At 41.3% G+C, this 12,732-nt stretch overlaps 1 protein-coding gene across 11 annotated transcripts in view; it reads left to right on the top strand.

The window, feature by feature from the left end:
• The window catches only part of rbfox1 (RNA binding fox-1 homolog 1), a 267,586-nt gene that overhangs the window by 240,623 nt on the left and 14,231 nt on the right, over positions 1-12,732 (top strand). For all 11 annotated transcript variants that reach the window (XM_044182189.1, XM_044182179.1, XM_044182182.1 and 8 more), the window contains one exon: positions 10,430-10,505. In XM_044182189.1, the coding sequence (XP_044038124.1) occupies positions 10,430-10,505 (76 nt within the window). The remainder of the gene's footprint in view (positions 1-10,429; positions 10,506-12,732) is intronic.

The raw sequence follows: 12,732 nt of genomic DNA, 5'->3' as shown, positions 1-12,732 counted from the left end.
TGCAGAAGATGTGTGGGGAGTAAGTCCAAACAAAGCAAACCAATCCGACGGGGAGCAGGCAAAGTTACACAAGTCCATAGTACAGGCAAGGTCCAAGGAACAAGGAATCAAATACAAAGAACTCATGGTAAGAAATGCCGGGATGCTGGACACTGGAACAAAGTACAACGACCTGACAATGAACAAAGGAAAAGACCCAAACTAAATACACTAAGGTAGGTAAGACGACAAGACACAGGTGCAAACAATCAAGAAGGGGCCAACAATCAAAACTGGAGGGAAAGCAAACAAAGACAGGAAGTAAAACCACAAGAGACGCAAGGGGAGAAGAATACTACAAAATAAAACGGGAAACAGGACAAAATCTCAAACTATGACATGTGCATAACATATTTGATCATGGCACCAATAGCCCCACCTTGTGGTCATTAGTAAAACACCACCATACTACTTAGTACCTGCGTATCTCTTTAATGTATATTCCACAGTAACCAAATTCATTTGTAGAGATGTCTGTAGCATTTGATACAATTCCAGATATACACACCTTGTGAGACCAAACTCTTCAGGAGGGAGGCAGAAACGGGTACATTTCTAAACTCCAATGCTCCGATGTACTAATTTTTGACACTACAGATCTCACACAGCCTCTTTAAGAGGTTCTCCTCTCTTTTAGGGTATCTTAACTTAGGCAATAAGAGTTATGGTCTTTGGTAGAAGCACAAGTATGAGATGCAAATTTCTATAAAATAAACTCTGAGCCAGGATTCACAAAGCAGTTACCATCACTATGGCAACCAAGTACATTTACTTAAGTACATTTTAAAAGGTACTTCAGTATTTCCATTTTATGCTACTTTCCACTACATTTTGGAGGCAAATATTGTATTTTTTACTCCACTACATTAGTTACTAGTTACTTTGTAGATTCTGATTATTAATACAAAATATAAATCAACTGATAAATTATGATATATTATTATGGATTAAGGTACCCAGCAGTATATAAAGCACTTTAATTTAGCCCCATCTTTACAACTTGCTTACACATTAATGCATCACTATTTATAATCCAGTGGTATTGTCATAGTTCACGATCTAAGGAACCAAAAGCAGAACACAGCGAGGTTGTTACGGATAGAGAGGCAGGAGACACCGATATGGAAACAGATGGTGGTTTATTTGGAGTACAGCACAACCAACACAGTATGCAGGTAAGAGGTGAAGTTATGGGTTATCAATAGAATGGAGTGGAATACACGCTGAAGTAGAGTAGAGTAGAAAGTCCTCTTGGTACTAAAGAGACCAGACAACTGGCTGAGGTGCGTGGTGTGCTTATATCCCGGTTGTGATTAAGTGCTGATGGGGAGCAGGTGTGTGTGTGATTAGTATTCTGGTGATGGAGTGCATTGAGACTGGCTGACGGTGGAGCCTGGCGTGTCTGTGACAGAACCTACCTACCCTAACCTAGAGGAAAGATGCTCCACCATTGGCATGTGTTACTGGGTTGTCTTGAGCTGTGGTGGAGGCTATATTTTCACTTAAGAGGGGCTGCCTTGCTTCCTTTTTGGCAGTCAGTGCCATGGTTTGTACAGTGCTTTGGACCTTGAACACGTCGTCAGCAAGCAAGAACGTAAGTTTTCTAAACCTGGGATCCAGAGCAGCAGCGACTAGGACTGTGTTTGCCACCTTGTTGTGATCTGTTCTGTCACATGAGTCTGGTATGACTTGACTGGTGCAGTCTCAAAAACTGAACTCTGTATGGACTTCTTAAGGCTTTGCACTAGCTGTGGAATGGCAGAGAGGGTAACATATTGTTGCCCACTCAGAAACACTGTAGCACCATCGAACGGCTCATGGGCCTGCATTAGCTCCACAATCGGGTTCCAATGTTCAGGCCTGAAATCAAAGTGGTGATGTTTTCCTCTCTGAGTAAAGGCTGGGTCTGAGTCACTGACCATCTATGTTCCAGCAGCCTGGACAGCATTTGATAAGTGTTGTTCCAGTGAGTACCTACATTTTGCACCAACATGTGTTGCGGTGTGCCCATTTGCTGCTACTTATCCTTTAGCCTGGTGCATGCCAGATTGCTCTTCTTATAATGTTCAACAAGGCATTTTGCAGCAGCCACACACTTGGAAATAGCTTGGTGGTTCACTTTGCACAACCAAGTTCCGGGCGTGACCTGCACATGGCACTGATGCCCATCCATGCTTTTCTGCCAAAATCTTCACTGCTGCTATGACATTAGCACCATTGTCATGGACAACAGCTTTTATTTTCTCTAGTGGAATGTCGAATATGGCAATAACGTATTCAAGCCACTCTGCAATATTTGCAGCTGTGTGTCTTTCTTCAAGGAGCATTGTTGTCAAGCTGTGGGACAATGCCAATCCTCCCCAAGAAAGTGACACGTCATCCCCAGACACGCTTCTAGCAACACTCCAAATGTCAGCTGTGAGTGCAGTGCTGTAAGTCTCCTTAAGGGTTTTCTTCAACTTGCATTTAATTTCTTCATATTTTTTCTCCATAATTTTTATGAAGTAGGTTATTGAAGGAAGTGTGTACCTGGGATTGAAAGTGGAAATCATCTTCTGAAAGCCCTCATCCTCCACCATGGACAGTGGGCACATGTCTGTGACAATCATGTTCAAAATGCTGTCTGTAAACTCAGTTGCTTGCTCAGTTGAACAGGATACAGCTGTCCACATGAAGCTGTCCATACGACTGATTTACTGAAAAAGAGGTGAAATAAACTGACAATAAACTGGACTGGGCTAAGAACACTCAAGCTCTTTACAGAAAAGGGCCAGAGCTGCCTCTATTTTCTGAGGAGGCTGAGGTCCTTCAACATCTGCCGGACAATGCTGAGGATGTTTTATGAGTCTGTGGTGCCAGTGTTATCCTGTATGCTGTTGCATGCTGGGGCAGCATGTTGAGGGTAGCGGACGCCAACAGACTCAACAAACTGATCCGTAAGGCCAGTGACATTGTGGGGGTGGAGCTGGACTCTCTGTTGGTGGTGTCAGAGAGGAGGATGCTGGCCAAACTACATGCCATCTTGGACAGTGTCAGCCCCACCCACTCCATGACATGCTGGTAAAAGAAAGGAGTACCTTCAGCAAAAGACTCATCCCCCCAAAAAGCACCACAGAGCGCCACAGGAAGTCATTCCTGCCTGTGGCCATCAAACTCTTTAACTCCTCCCTCTAAGTTTCAGTCTATATGACCTTAAGTCATTAAACTGGACATTGGACCATTAACATCACTGCAATACTTGAAATAATTGTGCATTATTCTCTGTTTAATACTGCTGTGCAATATACTCTTTTCATTATAAAATTCAATATTAATTGATATTTATTCACACTTCTATTACTGCTGTGCAATATCTACCATCTCATAATCATCTTAATAAGCTACACTTAACTTGACAGTACATTGCACTATTACTTATTACTTATATTATTACATTGTATTATTATACCGTACATACTTATCATCAACCGGCAAATCCACTTTGTACTTTACACTTATTTTAATTTTATACTTATATCCACTTTGTACTTAATTTATCTTACCTGTATTATAGTGTTTTATATTTTGATTTGCTTAGAACTTCTATTCCTGTGTGCACTGACATGATAGTGAGCAGCTGTAACAAAGAGTTTCCCCTCAGGGATCAATAAAATATTTCTGATTCTGATTCTGATCTGATAGAAATTATTAGTGATATTCACAGTTATTCCCCATTACGTACACACAAAAAGTGGAACTATGTACACACGTCTGAAAACTCAAAGCTCCTGCATCAACAAGACTCCAGACTGCTAAAAGCACAAACCCATTCTTTTCACTCAAATAGAAATTTTAAATCACATTTTTGCAAAAGTCTAAGGACAAATCACATCATTTTGCATACTTTGTTCATCTGGAAAAGACTGGCCCTGATAAAGCCACAACCTAAATACCAACTGGTCTCACTCACGTTTTACCTGTTCAAACTGCATTTGCAAAACACTCCAATCATATCTCAGAGTATAAAAGAGGCCTCAGGTGACCTCTACCGTGTTTGGGGAAAAATGGAACAGCATGGAGAACAGAGAGGAAGAGTAAGATCAGGGGGAGGGAGGTGAGACAATATTTCTAATGAAACCTGCACAACTTTGGTTTAAACAGTATTTTGATGGAAGTGTCTTATGAACTTTTACTGTATTTACCTGAGTATTTTTATCCATCAAAGAGAGGAGTAGGTGTGTGTGTGTGTGTGTGTGTGTGTGTGTGTGTGTGAGTGTGAGAGAGAGAGAGAGAGAGAGAGAGAGAGAGAGACAGAGAGACTATTAACATGAATGACGCTCAGGCTTTCACAAAACTTAGTTAACTTAAGGACATCATAACTAGCCACCATATTGATTTTCGGTCTTAAACAGTCACTGCATATACCCATAATCAACATACATTTTTACGGGTCTTCATCTCAACTAGCAATCATATGGATTTAGGCTAAATGTGAACGCTAATGTTACCTTGTATCGACTTCGCTCCGTGGACTTGATGCGTGGACTGGGTGTTTTCGGAGATGCTGAAGCATCAAACTCGTATGGTTGTGGTACTTACAGTAAACACACTGTACGTAGTTTTATTTCTGTTTTAGTTTGAAATTTTCCCAAACTTTGCCGTTTTCTTTGGCCTGAATCTTCTCCTTGCCCCTTGCTCTTTTCTCCCCGTTCCTCCATTTTTCATTATGCACCATCTTCTGTGTTTGTCACATGTCCACAGTTTAGCGGGTTGTGCGTCAGTAATAATGATCCATGGGGAAACACAGTGCGCCGTGTGTAGTTAAATGGACTAAACAAATTGCCTTGATGATTTTTTGTATTCGAGTTACTCGAGGAATCGTTTCAGCTCTACTGTCCACAGCTGCTTTATACTGTAAGAAAATCTTCTCCTTCAGTTCATGAAATCCTGCAGCACCTGAAGGCAGCAGGACTGATATGTTGATAAATCCGCAGCCTCTGAGAACTACCATGCCAGAAACCAGTGCCGTTACGCACAGCCGTTCACTGTGTTTACCTTCATTAAATTGCCTGAAAACAACATCAGGCTGCTACAGTATAATTATACAGACCTCTACACACATCAGACTGATCAGTTATAACTTGATATTCTGCTGTTTTATGAGGGAGACATCCGGTTACCAGGGCTCTTCATAGCCTCTTTTCCAACTTTCTTTTTAGCAAAAGTAGCATCTCATGTTTTATCTTGTTTATTTTTTTTGCTGTGGATTGATTTAAGATGATTGCAGGGAGAGAGACATCGACTGCTGGGTGAGCTAGATTGACTTTTAAGAGAGAGTGGCGTACTGCGTTGTCAATTCATAGCTTGGCTCAACAGAAGCATTGTTTTATAGGTTCTTCTAGTCTTAATAGTAAGCACATTTGCAGTTATGAAGACAGTGACTCCATATGCATTCTAAACTGTTGACCTGCATTCTACACAGCTGGAAACTGACGTGTGAGTCCTCAGCAAAAAATAACCATGATAGATATGATACTAGATTTGAGCAATATACCTGCTTGTAATAAATACAAACTATGGAGGGTGAATAATAAGCTATCCCCACATTGAAAATGTTTCATAAAAAGTGTCATAATCAACCAGACATGCTAGTCGCCTACCACAGCATGATGTCAATAATTTCTGTGAGACTAAAATCCAATGAAAACACCTACAAGCTTTGAACAAGATTTTGATATTCTACTGGATAAAATACCTAAACCTAAGTCATCAGCTTGTAACTGACGTAAACATGAGCTCACTTTCAGAAACAACTGTTTTGAAATACAGAACTTTGTTGATTGAAACACAACGTTTACACTTTTATTAAACTCCACAATGGGCTGATGACATCATCCCCGATGTTGTCATGAAGGGATGTAAGCATCTCATCTGTTTCATTCTCCGTGGCACTATCCACCTGCCCTACATACACACAAACACAAAATATAAGCCCAAGATGGTAACCTTATCATAACAGGAAAGTCAGGATGAACCAGGGTTTTCAAAATAAAAGCCCCAAATTGTCTGTATGTTAACAGGAAACTAGGGATGGACCTAGTTTTCCAAAATAAAAGATCCCGGAAGTAACTCTATCTTAACTAAGAACTCAGGACATGGATGGTTGTTTTTTTTCAAAATAAAAGCCGACAGTAACTCTATCCTAACAGGAAGCTCAGGATTAGGCAAATCTTTAAAAAAAAAAAAGTTCCCAACAGTCACTATATGTTAACAGGAAACCATGGATGGACCTACTTTGTCAAAATAAAAGCCCCATAGAGTTACCGTATCTCGACAAGAAACTAAGGATGGACCTAGTTTTTCAAAATAAAAGTCCCAGACAGTAACAGTATCTTAACAGGAAGTTGGATTTTCTAAATAAAAGAAACTAGATGGTAACAGGAGCTTACTGGAGGGCCACAGACAAGACCAGAATTTCAAAATAAGTCATTAATTTCAGATTTCTGCATTTCCAGCAATGCGTTCAAAATTATTTCAGCTGGAAGAATCATATAATACAATTTCAGACACCTCTAAAGTGGACCATACCATTTCTTAACCTTGACGTTAGTTGTCTCATCTGCCTTCCTTCTCCCAACTCCCATCGCTGCAGTTGCTCGCATCCTCATTATAGTGTATGCTCGTTTTCATACACTATTCATATTCTACAGGAGCTACAATGTGGAATGTTGAATGAGATGATGTGGGATGTTGATTTATTTTTTCTATTACACTATTTTCAAGGTACGAAAAACAGCTGACAAATTTAGATTATTGGTCTATGCTTTTAATGTTAGTCAGGCATAGGCCAACATGCTGTATGGTAGTAACACATCTGCCTACTTCTTTGGCATGTCTTTGATTCTGGTACAGCATTATGTGGGTCTATGTTTGAGCAATGATGATGGTCTGCCGTCAGTCTCGGAGGTGTGTGTTTCCTGTAAAAACAGGAAGCCAGGGAGGGATTTTTTGCAGATATTGATTGGTGTTTAGCCAATAGCACTGAATGTGTGTCCACCCACCATGCAGCTAGCATCAGCATCTAGCTTCTAGTGAACACGGCCGGACCATCAGGACCAGTCTATGATCGGGACGAACCTCAGAGACCAACAGTGGCCAGTTTGACAGGGAATACAGTACTGAAGTGGTTTTCTAGCCGGGTTTGCCTCATCGGATCCCAGGGCTGAGTCAGCTAGTTAATAGCATGGCTAGCTGCACTGGTCTAACCGTGCTAATTAGCTAACAGCAGCCAACAGTAACAATTTGCAGCAGTTAGCGGTTATATTAATAATAATAATTGATTACATTTATATATCTTATAAATTATGACACTCAAAAGGGAAGGGGGGAGGGGAGAGGTAAGCACAATACAAATACCACCTAGAATTTTAAAATAGTAATAATGTAATGGTAATATTAATATGTTAACAATAATAATAGGAATGACATAGGAATCATAATAGTCATAGTCATAGGAATAATAATGACAATAATAGTAACAGAGCTAATAACAACTGTAGTAGCAGTTGTCGAGCAGGAACACAGGAGCAGCAGGTGTCCCACAACCACAGATCCAGTCTCTGCAGCGCCCGAGGTAGAAATACCTGCTGAAAGCGACAGAAGGAGAGAGGAGAGAAACGAGAAAGTACAAAACTAGGGGAGAGAGAAGATGTCGAGTTAGTAATATGCAATAAAGGGATAAAAATGCATACAGACGGAGAGGGAGAGAAGGAGAGAGGAAGGAGGTGCATCATGGGAAGTTTCCCGGCAGTCTAGGCCTATAGCAGCATAACTAAGGGATGTTTCAGGACTCACCCAAGCCAGCCCTAACTATAAGCTTTATCAAAGAGGAAAGTCTTAAGCTTACTCTTAAATGTGGAGATGGTGCCTGCCTTCTGAACCCAAATTGGGATCTGATTCCACAGAAGAGGAGCTTGATAACTGAAGGCTCTGGCTCCCATTCTACTTTTGGAGACTCTAGTAACCCTGCATTCTGGGAGCGCAGTGTTCTAGTCGGGTAATATGGTATTATGAGATCTTTAAGATACGATGGTGCCTGACCATTAAGAGCTTTGTAGGTGAGGAGAAGAATTTTAAATTCTATTCTGGATTTTACAGGGAGCCAGTGCAGAGACGCTAATATTGGAGAAATATGATCTCTTTTCCTAGTTCTTGTCAGTACACATGCCGCAGCATTCTGGATCTCCTGGAGACTCTTAAGGGACTTATTTGGAGAGCCTGATAATAAGGAATTGCAGTAGTCCAACCTAGAAGTAACAAATGCATTGACTAGTTTTTCTGCATCATTTTAAGACAAGCTGTACCTGATTTTTGCAATGTTGCGTAGGTGAAAAAAGGCAGCCCTTGAAGTTTGTTTCATGTGGGAGTTAAAGGATAAATCCTGATCAAAGATAACGCCGAGGTTCCTTACGGTGGTGCTGAAGACCAGGGCAATGCCATCTAGTGTAACCATATCTTTACCGTGACTTGGAGGTGTTTGGGGCCAAATACAATAACTTCAGTTTTGTCAGAGTTTAACATCAGAAAATTGCAGGTCATCCAGGTTTTTATGTCCTCAAGGCATGCTTGAAGTTTAGCTAACTGGTTAGTTTCATCTGGCTTGATCGATAAATATAATTGGGTATCATCCGCATAACAATGAAAGTTTATGGAATGTTTCCTAATAATAATTATAATGGCATTTGACAGTAGTTGTTAAAACCAAGCATATACAACAGTATAATGTAATGTTAACACATAAAGCTAAATAGTTTCTTTAAGTTTGATAATTAGGCCTGCTATGGCATGTTTATGACAGGTTATGTTTCCTTGGTTAATGTCAAGTTGTCATGACAGACATTTTTGTCTTGGTTAATGTCTCAAACAATGTCAACTTTGCATTAAAAGTGACATAATTGACCGCCATATACCTTCAAACAGACTCCTTCATGTTCATTACAGGTGTCATGTCATGTTTATGATAGTGTCATGTCAGTCTTATAAAGTGTTACAATCCCTACAGTATCTTGGCTAAGACTTTAGTTCACTGAGGCCTTTATTTGTTCAGTTTTCAGCTCTCCCAGAGATTTTAAATTGGAGGAGCAGCAGCTCTAGACACCGGTAGGGGAAACATGCCAGAGCACTGGTTAAACCGTGACAGCGAGGATTTCGAACTGCGTCATCTGCCTCATCTGGGATGGTGATGAGTGTGCATACAGACAGGAGGGTGAACATCTAGCCCTCTGGTGCAGTCAAAACAACCTGGAGCTGAACGCTCAAAACTGTGGAGATGATGGAGTACTTCAGAAGGCGCAACACTGCCCCTCATCACCATACTTAACAGCACTGTGTTTGCTGTGGAAACCTTCAGGTTTCTGATATTCACAATCACCCAGGACCTAAAATGGGCATCCAACAGAGACACAATCGTTAAAAAGGCCAAGCAGATGATGTAATTCCTATGCCAGCTCAGAAAGTTCAATCTGCCTCAGGAGCTGCTGATCCAGTTCTATACCTCTATCATCCAGTCTATCTCTGTACATCAATCACTGTCTGGTTTGGATCGGCCACCAAACAGGACAGGAACAGACTACAACAGACTGTAAAAAACATCTCCGGTGCTAACCTACTCTCCATTTAGGACTTCGACATCTCCAGAGTCAGGAAATGGTCAGGAAACATCACTGCAGACCCGACCTTTTCCAACTTCTCCCCTCTGGTAGGCGCTACAGAGCACTATACGCCAAAACAACCAGACGCAAGAAGTTTCTTTCCATAATACATCACTCTGATGAAAAGTTAATATAGTGTCAGAAAACAATCCCCTTGTAATAACCCTGTAACACCAAACATCCACTGTACCTGCAAATCATTATTATTTAATATGTACATTTCATCATTATCAAATATAAATCTAACTATGCTGTATGTACTGTATATTGATATGTATACATGCATACACTGTCATATCCGCCTACTTCATGCATATAAAGTAACCTGTTACATTAATCATTCAATATGTACTCCAGCACTCTTTGCACTCTGCACCATTGTGCTCTTACAGAAACTGTTTGACTTGTATGTAGACATTGTATGTTGTTGATCATTTTTGCTTTTTATAAATATATATATATATATTTATTCTCCAACTTGTATGTACATAATTAAATGTTTATGTTTTCCTTTGTTCATCTTTGTTGTCCCTGTTCTTAGCTGTATGTCTATTTCTGTGTAAGTACATTGTGAGCAATGAAAAACCAGAGTCAAATTCCCTGTATGTGCACACATACTTAGCCAATAAAGCTGATTCTGAAGTAAATCAAAAAAGAACCAATTTGATTTAAACATCCTGTTATTTCTTGTGTTTCTACAGTTACGGACGAGTATATGCTGCCGACCCCTACAACCACACGCTCACTCCAGCAGCCACATACAGCGTTGGTGCCATGGTAAGACTATCGTGCCTACCACACATTTCTGTTCTCCATTCCTGGTCCTCTTCACATCATGCATCATCCCACTTCTCGTTTGCAAAGTATCTTTTTTTATCTCCAAAAATGTGTCTCTAAAATACATCTTAAAATTGAGTTCCTCTTTTATAGTGCATATCACTTGCTTGTATTTATATTGTTTAGAGCTGTACTTGGTGCACAGGCTTGAGCGGAGTTAGAATAATGAAGGCTAACTGACCAATTCTCGCATTTGGTGTTGAGTAGGGCATTTGCAACATAATCCTGATAATTTACTAATAACTGAGTTTTGGTGGCCATATTTATATTAAAACATTAAAACAGCAGAAAAATATATATGATCCCAGTAAAGGTAGCCCTATCAGATGCCAGGGTAACATATTTTAAGAGCTAAAGGAATGTGTCTTGAGATCCAATCCTGAGTTCATCATATTGGACAGTGTCCATCCATTCTGCCTATGAAAATCAAACAGAATCGAACAAGGTACAACCCTGGCAGTGACAGGAACATGCATGACTTTGAGTCTGAGAATATGGACACAGATCTCACTTTGGTTATACAAGGCCCAGATGGCACGTAGCAATGGTCCTGGCACCCCATACTCCCAAAGAACTCTCCACACGACACTCTGGGGACAGGCTACAAAGCACAGGTAAACTGGACTAGGCAAACTCACCTCCAATATCCCAGCAAGTAAACAGCTGGTCCACTGGTCCATGACCAGGATGGAATCTGCATCAGTCCCTCTGAAATACAGAGCCGACAATCAGCTAATTTCAGCAGACAACAGCACTGTGTCTGCTGTTGAAGCCTTCAGGTTTCTGGGATTCACAATCTCCCAGGACCTGAAGTGGGTGTGCAACATAGACTTCATCAAAAAAGGTCCAGCAGAGGATATACTTTGTGCCAGCTCAAGAAGTTCAACTTGCCTCAGGGGTTGCTGATGTTCTCTGTACATCAGTCACTGTCTGGTATGGATTGGCCACCAAACAGGACAGGAACAGACTACAACGGACAGTCAGGACAGCAGAAAACATCACCGGTGCCAACTTCCCTCCATTCAGGACTTAAACATCTCGAGAGTCAATTTGGTCCTATTATAGATTATATTCTTACAGTTTAAAATGCACACCGTTTTTAACATGTATCTCACTGTCACTGTCAATATAAATACTAAATACCACATGCTGTATATACTGTACATAACTATCCACACATGTATATCCATTCAATATATATTTCTTTCTTTGCACTATTTGTATTGTTTACAACTTACAGAAACTAGATAGATAGATATTTATGTTGGTCATTGGTGCTTTTTTATGAGATATATATATATATATATAAAAAACTTTGTCCTTCACCCTCCGCGGGTGGTCTCGTCCTTCGAGCTCGGGTCCTCTACCAGAGGCCTGGGAGCTTGAGGGTTCTGCGCAGTATCTTTGCTGTTCCCAGTACTGCACTCTTCTGGACCGAGATGTCTGGTGTTCTTCCAGGGATCTGCTGTAGCCACTCCTCCAGTTTGGGGGTCATTGCCCCGAGTGCTCCGATGACCACGGGTACCACTGTTGCCTTCACCTTCCAGGCCTTCTCCAGCTCTTCTCTGAGCCCCTGGTACTTCTCTAGTTTCTCATGTTCCTTTTCCTGATGTTGCCATCGCTTGGTATCGCCACGTCAACCAACGGCTTTCCGCTGTTTGTCAACCACCACAATGTCAGGCTGGTTCGCCATTACCATTCTGTCAGTCTGGATCTGGAAGTCCCACAGGATCTTGGCTCGGTCATTCTCTACCACCTTTGGAGGTGTTTCCCACTTTGACCTCGGGGTTTCCAGTCCATACTCAGTGCAGATGTTCTTGTACACTATGCCAGCTACTTGGTTATGGCGCTCCATGTATGCTTTTCCTGCCAGCATCTTACACCCTGCAGTTATGTGCTGGATTGTCTCAGGGGCCTCTTTGCACAGCCTACACCTTGGTTCTTGTCTGGTGTGGTAGATCTGGGCCTCTATTGCTCTGGTGCTCAGGGCCTGCTCCTGTGCAGCCATGATGAGTGCCTCTGTGCTGTCCTTCAATCCGGCCCGCTCTAGCCATTGGTAGGATTTCTTGATATCAGCCACTTCAGTTATGTTCCGGTGGTACATCCCGTGTAGGGGTTTGTCCTCCCATGATGGTCCTTCCTCCAGCACGTCTTCCTCTGTTCCCCA

This window comes from Siniperca chuatsi, linkage group LG21, assembly GCF_020085105.1.
Source record: "Siniperca chuatsi isolate FFG_IHB_CAS linkage group LG21, ASM2008510v1, whole genome shotgun sequence".
Classification (NCBI taxonomy): Eukaryota; Metazoa; Chordata; class Actinopteri; order Centrarchiformes; family Sinipercidae; genus Siniperca; species Siniperca chuatsi.
Note: the sequence above shows the minus strand (reverse complement) of the source record. Positions and strands in the feature narration are given on the sequence as shown.